This window comes from Oppia nitens, unplaced genomic scaffold (assembly GCF_028296485.1).
Source record: "Oppia nitens isolate AA-2021 unplaced genomic scaffold, nextdenovo-longstitch-racon4-pilon3 scaffold6_pilon_pilon_pilon, whole genome shotgun sequence".
Taxonomy (NCBI): Eukaryota; Metazoa; Arthropoda; class Arachnida; order Sarcoptiformes; family Oppiidae; genus Oppia; species Oppia nitens.
The window spans coordinates 4,552,389-4,566,330 of NW_026533250.1; the positions used below are offsets into that span (position 1 = coordinate 4,552,389).

At 25.9% G+C, this 13,942-nt stretch overlaps 1 protein-coding gene across 2 annotated transcripts in view; it reads left to right on the forward strand.

Annotated features, from left to right (window-relative positions):
* The window catches only part of LOC128962921 (uncharacterized), a 30,137-nt gene extending 19,418 nt beyond the window's left edge, over positions 1-10,719 (forward strand). For both annotated transcript variants that reach the window (XM_054309337.1, XM_054309338.1), the window contains exons 2-12: positions 904-997; positions 5,766-6,555; positions 6,614-7,164; positions 7,248-7,520; positions 7,616-7,817; positions 7,940-8,556; positions 8,654-8,797; positions 8,886-9,163; positions 9,262-10,213; positions 10,297-10,519; positions 10,609-10,719. In XM_054309337.1, the coding sequence (XP_054165312.1) occupies positions 904-997; positions 5,766-6,555; positions 6,614-7,164; positions 7,248-7,520; positions 7,616-7,817; positions 7,940-8,556; positions 8,654-8,797; positions 8,886-9,163; positions 9,262-10,213; positions 10,297-10,519; positions 10,609-10,689 (4,205 nt within the window). In that variant the 3' untranslated portion in view covers positions 10,690-10,719. The remainder of the gene's footprint in view (positions 1-903; positions 998-5,765; positions 6,556-6,613; positions 7,165-7,247; positions 7,521-7,615; positions 7,818-7,939; positions 8,557-8,653; positions 8,798-8,885; positions 9,164-9,261; positions 10,214-10,296; positions 10,520-10,608) is intronic.
* Positions 10,720-13,942: the final 3,223 nt, after the last annotated feature.

Consider the following 13,942-nt stretch of genomic DNA (forward strand, 5'->3'; position numbering starts at 1 on the left):
TTTTTATGTGAAGATTATTAGCTATTTGTTGTAATTTTTTTTAAAAATGTTTTATTATTAATAATAAAAAGTTTATTAATACTACTGTATTAATGTATTCAAAGTATTGTTAAAAACGTATTTGACTTATTGATGTCAATATATAATTTTATATATAGGAGCATATATGTCATAAATATATATAAATTTAATTAATTATCATAAATGGAAAGTTTAAAAAATAAATAATATGTAAAATAATATTAATTTTATGGAAAATACAGTGAAAATTTACCAATTTTAATTGTTTTAAAAATGTTTTATAATTATTAATTATAATTACAAACAAATTGCAGATAAATTGAAAACAAATTGTACTATAAAAGTGATCCATAATTTTTTTTACATAAATATAACAATTAGCATAAAATTAAAATCAATTTTATTTTATTAGTTATTAATAACATTTAATAAATAATATTACATGTTATAAAAATAATTTTATATTACAAAATGATTAGCCAATTGATTCATATTAAGGGGAAAATCCGATATTATGTACAAAATTTTTCCCGTTATGTTAATAATAGTGAGAAAAATACCTAAAATAGATAAAAGTGGTACCAGTTTTTTGGACACAATTTTTATTGATTATAAGTTATAACACTTTATTATTATTATTAATTATTGAATTTTTTACACCAACCAACAATAACAACAAAAAATTGCAGACAAATTCAATATTTTTTTTTTGCAAAATTAATTAACATATTTAACACATTTTACTGTCTGTGTGTGTGTAGTGTATGGTTGTGGGTAGATATTAGACCTAACTATTTGTCTAAAAATATTGTTATTATTTTTCTGATTATTATAAAATAATTAATAAATTTATTTTTTTATTGAATGTGTGTGTAATGTCAGGTCGGGCTGATTTTGATGGTATAGATAACGCTGCGCTTGATTTTAGTCAATTGGAGGACTATATCAATGACGAGGAGGACAACCAAAATACAATGTAAGTCATTGTTTAACTATTTTTTTTATTATTATTATTATATATATATATATATATATATTTAGTTACTATTGAATACACAAATATTGATTGTTTTATTTATAAATATTTAATTTATTAGTTTGACTTAATTTTTTAAAAAATAAAATTTGTATTTATAATTTTTAATGTAATATATATAGTTATATATAAAAGTTTAAAAGTTAGTGTGTTTTAAAAAAAAAAATTACGATATAATTATTATTTATGCATTTAAAATACAGTATAGATTTAAATGTAAATTTATAACATAATCAATAATAGAACTTTTGTAATATATATATATTGATAATTGTTTTGGATTATCAAATAAATTAAAATAAATTAATTGTTTCAATAATATTATGTCATTTAACAATATATTTATTTAAATGATTTAAACATTTTTACATAAATAATTACTATAATTTAATTGTCTCTAAAAACACTCAAATGTGAAAATATCATATCATAACTATATTATTATGACATTTAAAATTTACTACTATATCATTATCAATGTTAATGTTTTATAATAATAATTTAAATCAATTTGTTGCATAAATTTGTTTAATAATAATTTTTATTTTTAAACAAAAATAATATAAAATAGTTAATAATTGTTTTTTTTTGTTGAAAATATAGTTTTTTCTACTAAAAAAAATATATTTATAAATATTTTTGTCATCTTATATATTAGTATAGTATATATATAATTATGTGTTACAAAATATATCTACAATTAGACTGTCGTTTAGTAGTTAACACAAAAAAGTGAATTATATCTCTAAACAATAATATCAATGTTTATCTAATCTATTGAAGCGTTTTAAAAGTAAAACTATTGTATATGTTTTTGTCTAAACAAAAAACTTTTGCCATAAAATTTTCACTTATTAGATGTATTTAGAGACAAAATATTTGTATCAAAAATCAAATATTTATTTGCAAATCAATTGCATAAAAAAAGTAATACAAATGATTAAGCAAAATATTAGCAAATCTTTTAAAACATTATGAGTTGTCTATAATAATACTAATAATAAAAATATTCATTTATATGAAGTTTTTTAGTTAATTATAAGTATTTTTCTAGTAATTAAATTTCTAATATTTTAAATGATTGATTTATATAAATTGATTTACAGTAAAACCTATATATAGTTTGTTTTGTATAGTTTGTCACAAATCTTGACACAGTTTTCACAATATACTGTATATAAACATTAAATCATTTGTTATTTTAGTTGTCATTAAAATATATACTGTATATTAAAATTGAATGTCAAAATTTATTTATTTTTTATCTACTCTTAAAGTTTGTCAACATTTTTAAATATTGTGTTATTATATTTAAATATAAATTTTTAGTATACAATATCAATGAGAATCAATTATTATATATTTTTTTATAGACATTTAAAATGATTATTTTTATATAGAAATATTGTATTCAATAGAGATATTTTTATTGTAATAAATAATGAATTTCAAAAGTTTAATAACAAAATGAAATAAAATACTGATATTTTTTGCAATTTTATTTAGATTTTAGATGCAATTATAGAGAATATATATATATATATATATAACACTATATAAGTCACATATTATAAGATGAAATTTACTATAAAATAAAATGACACTTAAATATAAATATAAAAATACTATATATAAAAATATAATACCTGTATATAATAAAGTCATGCACTAATTGTTTTTAGCTTTAATATCTAACAGTAAATAATGTATATGTTATTTGTTATTTGTGTGATAATCGTAACTAAAATTAATTTTTTTTATTTAAAAAAAAATATTTCGAAATCTTATTTTATTTTACTTTATTAAAAAAAACTTTAGGAAAGCCATTGACTTTTAGACAACTTTAGATAAAATCATTAAAATTTATAACATTTTATTAAAATAAATTAACTAGTTGATATCTATTTAGTTTTTTTTATAAAAATAGAAATATAGAATATTATCTATAATAAAATTTATGATATAAAAGTAAAAAAAAATATTTTTAAAAAAGTTTGTCATAATAATAAAAATAACAATGTTTTTTATATTAAGCCATTTTATATATAAAAAGATTACATATATAAATATTTTTTAAGGATTTGACAACAAATTAAACAAAACAAAAATTATGACAAATGATTGACAAACAATATTGAATTTTTTAAATGAAAATTTGATAAATATATTGAATCTTACAAATGATTATAAAGTGCCTAATAATATGAAAATTATATTTAACAGTAAACTGATTAGTTGTATAGGTCTTAATAATCAATAATTTTATCCACGAAAAAATGATATAAAGTTTTCAAAATTTTTAGTTTCTCTTTACAAACTAAACAAAATATTAGAGATATCTCCCAATTGTGACATTTTTTTGGTTGTATATTAAATGATCTTTTATTTTACTGACGGATACTTTACTTATGGTATTGTAGTTTATAATGTAATCAATACTTATAGGTTATAGGTTGTAGACATATATATATATACAGTAATTATAATAATACAAAAGTATATTATACGTCAATACTATTAATATACTAACTTTATATGATTAATAATTAAATATAAAAAAAGTTTAGTATAATATAACAGTAAAAAAGCTATTTTTGTTATTATTACAAAAATATATAAAATAGTTTTATTGTAACTAAAACTTATTATAACTTTTTAATATATAACTTTTGTATTATTATTATTATTATTTTGATACTATCATTAAACGATTCTATGTTTTCAAAATAAAACTTTATGTGAATGTAGCCTATAATGAGTATAAATAGCATTATTTAAATCAAATAATTAATATTTTGAAATATGATTGTGTTATTTATAGAATATATTTATTTATTTATAGTTATTATTATTATTATAATATAATTATTATTAGAAATAAATCGAAATAAAATTTTCCAGATTATATTAGTTATCAATTTTTTAATTTTAATTAAAATAATAATATTCATTTTCTAAATAAAATAAATTAAATTAACAATTATGGTTTTTCCAACATTCAATAATGATTACAAATACAGTAATACAAAAAATTATTTTAATAAAGAAATTCTAGTTTAAATAATTTATGATTAATTATTTATTTATTTATATTATATTATAAACGATAATAATATATTTGTTTAGTATTATTTAAGACAATTTTTTCATTAAAAAATAACTATTATTAAAACTATTATTATTATTATTAAGTAACAATTGTTTCATATATATTATAACTTATAATATGAAATCAATTTTCAATATAAAAGATTTGTCATATAATATAATTTGTATAATAATATTGAGTTTTTCTTAATATAAGTTATTTTTAATTAATAGTTAGTAACTTAGATAATATAAATTTGTATAATATACTAGTAATTATAATTATTTTTACAAATTATATAGTGTGTTTAATTTATAATTATTGTTTAATTGTTTGTAATTGAACCTATTTTTTCTCTATAATGATTTTTCAGATTTATATATTTATTATAACATATAATTAAAAACTAATAAAAACAAAGAGAAATTGTTTTTTTCTAATCAATATTTGTCTTCAATGTTGTTGAATACGACAACAAAAAACAACAGTCAATAGATTTTGAAAGTAAATAATTTACAAAATATAATATAAATATAATAATAATTTCAATTGATTGCCAATCATACGTAAAATACATGTCAATGTTATTTAATGAAAAATAAAAGCATTTAGTTTATCTCAATTGTTTTTATTTAAGTTTTATTTGCTTGGTTTTATACCACAATAAATAGTAATTATCATATTATAGACAACTTATAGACAAAACAAAATCAATTATTAAAACTACTAAAATGATTTTTTTAAATACATTTTTTGTTTCATTTGTTTTATTAGAAAAAATTTAATAATAATAATAATAAAATAAAAATTGTCCAGGAAATCAGTTTCGATATTATTATTATTTAATATTGTTATCAATTTGTTGACAACTATATAGTTATATTGAATTATATTATTAAATAATCACTAATTATCATTAGCTAATGGTTAGACACAAAACACATTTTATTAGATTATTGGGTCAAACAATTAGTTGTCAGAAATATATATATTTTTTTGTTGATTTGTTTAAATCATTTAGATTTTAATGTCTTTTTAATATAAAAATTTCTTCATTTAAATAAGTTTTTTAAATGTATTTGCAATTTATTTGGAAAAATACATAATTAAATGAAACAAAAAAACTAAATTTTCACAGTTTTCTATAAATATTCAGAAAAAAAAATAAAATAAAAAGATTTAAAATAATGTTAATTATAATTTAGTAATATATTTACAATGGCATTACTAATTTAATGTACACACAAAAATAATATTATTATACAATATATTCATAATGTATTTTCAATGCATAAACTATTTCAGTATACACTATAGATAAATCGGTTAAAAATTTAAATATTTTATATATTTAAATAAAATTTAAAAATAACATAAATATTATTATTTTTATTTTAGCTATTATGCTGTCATTAATTATTAGTAGAGTAGTAACAAACAAACAAAAAAAATTTTTTGAATCATTGATTCAAAACTAATTGACACCAAAATACTAGATTAGTTGCAAAATATAGTTAACATATTTTTTTTGCTTTTTTTGCTTATTGCCAATGAAACCCATTGTCTCTAAAAAAAACTACTAACTGTTTGTTTGATGACATCCCTCTCAATCCCTTTCAGATACTTTCAAGAGGCTCTTGTAAACAGTGATCTCAGACCAGAGGAAACACCGCAAACAGCCTTCAAAGTAACCGCTGTCGGCCAACAACAACAGCCCACTACAGGCCAATTACAACCAACACCACCACATCCCGGTGCTCAGCCACCACCAGCGCCGCCCCAGTCAGCCGGCTTATTGCCGCAGCACTATCTCGGTGTCGGCGGTCCAGTGCCCAGTGGACCGACGCCAGCGCCTCGCAGTACCACAACAGTGACACTTGCTGTCAATAATAGCAATAAATCGCCTAAATCTCAGTCGTCCCGTACCAGCCATCAGACAACAACTATTGTCCAACAAACTCCCGGTGCGCACCATCCACAGCAACTGCCGTCACATCTAACAGGCCAAACAGTTACCGTTCATCCGCAGCCGCAGCTGCCGCCGACCACATCAGTGACAGTAACGCACATCGGTTACAACGGTCATCAATCGGCCAGACATAACGGTTCACAGCAGCCGCCAGTGCCGCCGTCCGTCAGCGTTCAGCAGCCGTTGCGCCACCACTTGCCAGACTCACCGCCCGATTCGGGTTCGGAGCCGCCCTTTTCGCCATTAAATGACGACAAAGTAATTAGTAGTGTCAACAGTGTTGCCTCACAACCAAACAACACAACATCAGACATAACAATGTTAGAGCCGACCATTGAAGGCATGAAACAGTTTATGAGTTATACGACAGCACACACACCACTAAAACAATTGTTACCACAAAATGAGATCTCTTTGACAATAACACCACCGCATCATTCGGTAAGTCCTTAAACTAAACTAACTGTTCAGATATCGGATTAACTGTTTAAACCTATAGCCGCAACAACAGGCAATGACTGGACTGCCGCCCATGCATTCACATCCGGTAGTTTTAATACCGCAAGAGGTGCCGCCCATCAACCAAATGGTACCAATACCGGGACCATTGGGCCTTCAGGCCACTCCAGTAACGACAGGCATGGTATCGCCGGCCACAGCCGGTCACCTGACAACCCTGTACGCCACAAACGAGGAGTATATGGCCGCCTGTATCAGTTCACCTGAACAACAACAACAACACCATTCCAGTCAACAAAGCAATGGCCAGACAAGCAAAAAGAGGAAACTTTCGGGCAAACAGAGCACAAACAACACAAGTATGATGAACGGCGGTGTCGTCCATATTAAACAAGAACCTGACGGCCTGTCGCCAGAACCGAACAATAATCTTCATACAACCACTTCGATGATCATACCGGGCGATGACGAATACTTTGACTACGGACCCGATGGACAGATATATCTCGATTCGGTCTACCAGTGTATCCGATTTCAAATCTTTCAGAACAGTCCGTTCTCTATATTGTGCGACTCATCGCTGAAGGAACTGTATGTCAATCATTCAGTCAATCACTGACTCCTTTAAGATTTATTATTATTTATGTTTAATTATATCCATCTCTATCTTCTAGACCGACACCCAATTATAAAGTCGAAGCGGACAAAGGTTTCAACTTCAGCAATGCCGACGACGCGTTTGTTTGCCAGAAGAAGAACCACTTTCAGGTCACTGTTCACATTCAGCCGATCGGACTGCCGGCCTGTGTCAAGTCGACCGACGGCATCAAAAAGATCGATAACTTTTATCTACACTTTTACGGCGTAAAAGTTGAATCGCCGGCTCAGACCATCAAAGTAGAGCAAAGTCAGAGCGACCGAAGCAAAAAAGCTTTTCATCCAGTCTTGTATGTCATTTGTTGATTATCACAATAATAATAATAATAATAATATTAATAATTTTTTTTGTTTTAAATAATATAATAATAATATCCAATTGTAGAGTCAACTTATGTCCGGATCAGGTGACAAAGACAACAGTAGGTCGGCTACACTTCAGCGAAACCACGTCCAACAATATGAGAAAAAAGGGTAAACCAAATCCCGATCAGCGATACTTTTATTTGGTGGTCGCACTGCACGCACACGTGGCCGACCAGTCCTATCCCATTATTGCCCACTCATCCGAAAGGATCATTGTCCGGGTATGTCATTGAATAATAATGAAACAAAAACAGTAAACCACTGTTTGTTTGTTTTTTTTGTCTCTCTATTGATTGACTGATTGTACTGATCTCTTGTTGTTGTCATTATTTTTGGTGGTCAGGCATCAAATCCGGGTCAATTTGAAAACGATATCGAACTGTCCTGGCAAAAGGGACACTCGCCAGAGTCGATCTATCACGCGGGACGGGTCGGCATCAACACAGACAGGCCGGACGAGTCATTGGTGGTCTACGGCAATGTCAAAGTGACCGGTCATATCATACAGCCGTCTGATAAAAGGGCCAAACAAAATATCGAAGAACTGGACACTAAGGAACAGTTGAAAAATGTACAGAACATGCGTATTGTTAGGTATCAGTTCAAACCCGAGTTTGCCAAAGAGGTCGGACTCGAAGGCGACAATATATTGGGCACCGGTGTACTGGCACAGGAAGTCCAAAAGATATTGCCCGACGCCGTCAAAGAGACCGGCGATGTTGTATTGCCCGACGGCGAAACAATTGAAAACTTTTTGGTCGTCAATAAGGACCGGATATTCATGGAAAATGTCGGCGCCGTTAAAGAGTTGTGTAAAGTGACCGATAATCTCGAGACCAGAATCGATGAATTGGAACGAATGAACAATAAGTTAAATAAATTCAATAGATTTGATTCAATCAAGAGTGTCATCTCTATGTCCAGTGTGGCCAGTGGTAGCACAGTTACCTCAAACTCAATGTATATATATATTTATTTTTAAAAAAAAACATTTACTAACTTTTATATAATGACAATATTATTAATTAAAAAATGGGTTTTTTCATTACTAAATTAGTTATAATAATAGTAATAATACCCGACCAACATGTTATAAACATTATAAGCACCGGCACCGTAACAGTGTGTCCGCACCTACCATATGCACCAATAAATTCATTCAAACAGTTATTATGGTATTAGTGCTAATTATGGCATTTTGGTGAGTAGTATACCCTATAATAATATCTATACAATTATTAAAAAATTAAAATAAATTAACTATTAATTTGTTTGTTTCGTCAAAAAAGCCTGGCATCCATTGCCACACTGTATGTATTAGAGTATCATCGCCGACATTCCCATCACTCCCAGCCATTACAAGACACACCATCCATACAACAACAACAACAACACACATACAACACAAACACTCATCAGTCATCGCCTGTAAATATAGTATACACGCCATATCCTCATCAATCACAACAACCACCGCAACAACAATACCCGTCCAGTTCTGTGATTACATATCATGACCCGCAGTCAATACATCAGTCGACTGATAAAAGACATAATCCTAATAGAGGTAAATATAGAGAAACTAATGGGTTATATATATATATAAAAATTACCGGTAATTGTAATTTTATGATTAAAATTGTTTTTGTTTTTTTTGTTGAACAGATAAGACACAAATGAGTGTCTATTCATTTACCACATCTTCGTCGGTTCGCACGAGACCCACATCCATACCGATACTCAAACCCCAGGTGTTGGGCATACCGTACAGTTGTCTGGACGTGAGCACAGTCATACCCTCGTGTCCCATACACTGTTGCAGTGATAATACCAATAGTAATAGTAATAATAATAATAATAATGACAGATCTTACGCCCAAAGAAGTTCAACGTTTAGCACACAGTCGTCTTCGCCCTCATCGCCGTCGGCGCGCACATCATCCACACAAGTGGTCACCAAATCGACATATTATTCGACAAACAACAACAACAATAATAATCTAATGACCCAAATGACGGCCAACGGTCTGTCCAATAATAATAATAAAAACGGCGACTCAAAGACCACCAATACATTGGGTCACGAAGTAGTGGTAGACGTCGATCCCTACTCGAAGACCAGCTATATCGACGAAACGGCCAGTGGTGACCTGAATCACCCGAACACGTTGAACCGCGAGCTGGACAACAGCGAACCGCCGACCAATATCTATAATACGACATTTTTTACCCGACTCTACGATAGATTGTTGAACAATAGTGGCCGAAATTCTGATACCATAGACACGAAAAAACGTACGGACGAAACGTTTGCTCTGAAGTACGGATCAGTTGATCTGCAAAACACACAGAACGAGTATCCGAAGTCCGGTGAGGAGGTGTCCCGCGAGCGTCGGGAGACCAGCGAAGCCAATCAAAAGGAGTCGGCGTTCAATTCAATGCCGCAAAAAGATTTGTCCAAATCGGTCGATTCAATCAAATTGATTGAACTAAATGCTACCATTGGTCGCGAGTATTGCAATACATTACAGTGTATTCAGGGATCGGGTCCTAAATTCAATTATCTAATACCACTGTCCAAGTATATGGAGTTGGAGTACGTGACACTTCAGTTTAGGTATGAGCTATCGATTAGTTTTTGTTGTTATTCGGGTTTGACTTTCAATTGTAACCTAATTATTATTATTATTATTATTATAGTCTAAACCAACACATGAAGGTAGACCACTGCGAGTCAAAAACTAAACCGGCCAGTTGTGTGACTGCACACGACGGTGCCGATGATGTTCCTCAATCGTATCACCGATCAACCGATCACATACTGGTGCCCGAAACGACTCCCAATTGGCGCATACCTATTGGTATATATATGAGAAGTACATTTGTATTTCGGATATTAGCGCGCGATTCTGTCGCCGATTCGGTCAGTATATTACACAGACATACAAATTTTTTTGTTGTTAAAACTGATAACTAACATCCCGTTCCCTATTTTTGTTGTTTACAATATAGCCGTGCAATTTAGCCGATTCACAATCTGGTATCTCATTTGTCGAGTATAAGCTGGAGTTTTATCGCAAATGTGATAAATGATTTTTTTTAATATCAACAAAAATAAAATGTGTTTTTTATGACACAAATCATTTTTTTTGTTTGTTTAAAAATGTCACAAATTAGGATTAATTAATTAATTACTATATATATATATACCTGTATTATAATAATACTATTAATATTGTTGTTTTTCAATGTTTTTTTTTAAATGGACACACAATTTTATCAAAATAATAATAATAATAATTTCACCCAATTGATTGTCATTACAAAATAATACTAATATTAAAAAAAAGTCCGTCCAATAAAAAAAATAATTATATAATATAAAATATTAACACCCCATTATTAATTATATATATAAATATATAGATATTGTTTATATAATTATATACTGTATATTTATAATCATAACTAATATAAATAATAGACTTATAATAATATTAATTATATTGTATATCATTGATTTTATTATTATTTTCACACTAAATTGTTTTGTAATTATATTTCCTTTTTTAAAAAAATATATTAATATATTTAGTACTAAACTGATATATATTATAAATAATTGATAATTATTTTTTAATTAATAAGTTTTTTTTTAATTATAGCAACTATTATGTTATTTTATGAACACAATTTTGTTAATATATAATATAAGTGTTTTATAAAAATTAATTATTAATTTTAAAATATAGATATATCTATGCAGTTGTATTAAATATAAATTTAGTTCTAGTATATTAAATGTAAATTAATTATAAATTGTAAATCACATTTTTAAAAAAACCTAATAAAATATTTGTTGTAACGGTATATATAAAAAGTTAAAATTATTTTCAAATACTATTATTAAAAATTAATTAAACTTATTTATTAAATATTTTACATAATTTATAAAATAAATTATAGTAATATTGATAGCATATCACATGTAACTACAATAAAAGCAATTAAAAAAAATTCAATAAGATATTAACATTAAAAAAATAAATAAATTTTAATTAGTTTAAAATTTATTTAAAACAATTGCTTAATATCTTGAATAAAATAATTGAAAATATATGTTTAAAATATTGTGTAATAAAAAAAAACTACAAATCAAATAATTGAAAACATTTTTTTCATATTTTTAATTTATTTATCCCATTGTTTTTATATACTGAATAACTAACATATTTTTTAATATATATTATATATTTTTTTTAAAAATTGAAAGTCAACCTAACCTCACCACCAATTGAATCCGTTACAATATATATAATACAATAGTGATGATATAATATATGACATTCACAATGTAAATGCAACACAAAAAAACACAATTGAAGATTTCAATGGCCACAAACAATATGCTATTATTTTTGTTTGTTTGTTGACTTTTGTGAAATATATATATATATAATATAATATAAAATATAAATAATAAAACAATGTTTGTGTAAATTTTTAATTTGACTACCACTTAAACACCTATTTCACACACTTTTAACTTTTAACACACACACACACACACACATACATACATACACATCACACAAATTTACTCACAATATACAGCTATATACAAGTATAATCACCGAAAATAATGTAACATTTATTTATTGAAAAACTTAAGTCCAGTGTTTATGTCAAACATATTTGAATCAAACATTTGATATATTAAATATATTAATATATGAATTATATTGAATAAAAAGAAATTGTTTTTAAATATGTTATTAGAAGACTATCTAAAATATTTGCTAATATTGACTACTATTAATATATCGCTTATCCTATCAGCTTATGTACCCACTTCTAGTCATCAATACTACGGTGAAAGTTATCCAAACTATGAATCAAACTATTATCCATCCGATGAATTGGACAGTAAGTCCGACAATACATACAAACCAAACATTTACTACAGTGAAACACTACAACAGTCAGCCAACCCTTATTCGCGGTATTACAACAGTTTAGGTGAACCCAGGGAACCACCCGAACCTGACTTTCCGTATATACCGTAAGTACAGTACATTATATTTACAATTTTAATTGTATGTATTAAAAAAACTATATATACTTTTATCAGCAAATATACTGTATATTGAATACTATTTTTTTTATAAAATTAGATTTTTGGATACTAGTAGTAATAATAATAATTTTGATATCGACTTATTTGCATTTTCATCGGAAAGACAAATGGCTCCGTAAGTTATAATTAATTAATTAATTGTAATTTTAATTTATTACTATAATACTAATAGTATTACTAATAAAAAAATATATTTTATATATTGTTAATATTTAAATATTTTTTGTTTTGAAAAATAATTTTTAAAGATTATATAGACATAACCCGGATATTAGTAGCAAAACGGACCGATCGGGCAATCTATGGTATTCAGGGTATTATAAAAATGGATATTTTTAGCTAAAATATTTGTACAATATATATATATATATACTGTTTTATTCAACAGAAAAAATATTTTATTAATTATTTAACATTTTTTAAGTACTGTATCTTATCGACAATTATGTTATTACATTATAATTAAGATTAAAAAAATGTACTAATATGTAAAAAATAGTGTACTAATTGATAAAAAAAATAATTTTTATTATTGATTATACTAATACTCAATACCCAATGTTAGTATTACTGTAATTATCCTGTTTTAGAAAAAATTATTACTATTTTTAAAAAAATAAAAATATTTAATTACACAATTTAGCCTTCACAATTTTAAACTCTATTTTACTGTTTTTTTTAAATTGTTTTAAATTATAATTATTTACAAATTAAGTGTATTGTAATGTATAATTTATTTAAATATTATTATTATGATATAATGTATATTTTTAATTAATCATTAAGATTTAATTACAATTTCACAACATGTTAGCACAATTAGTGTATATTATTACTGTATTTTATTAATAACACAATACAGTAGTTTTTTATGTATAATGTATTTAAATATTTTGCATAAATTAAATAATAAAAAATCATTAAAATGTATAATTTATTTTTTTCATAGTATTTTTTCAATATTTATTTATTTTTTCATTTTTTCAATAGCTATAAATCAATTATATATATTTGATATTAAATCTTTTTAAAATAATAATATTATTAATAAGTAAAATAATAATATTTTTTATGTTAAATAATTGTTTCGCAATTGATTTTTAAAAATATTTAATATAAATGTCATATTAATTATAATTTTGTTAAATCTGTCAAATTTTCTCAACTCACATAACATTTACACTATTAATAAAAATATTTCTACTATGA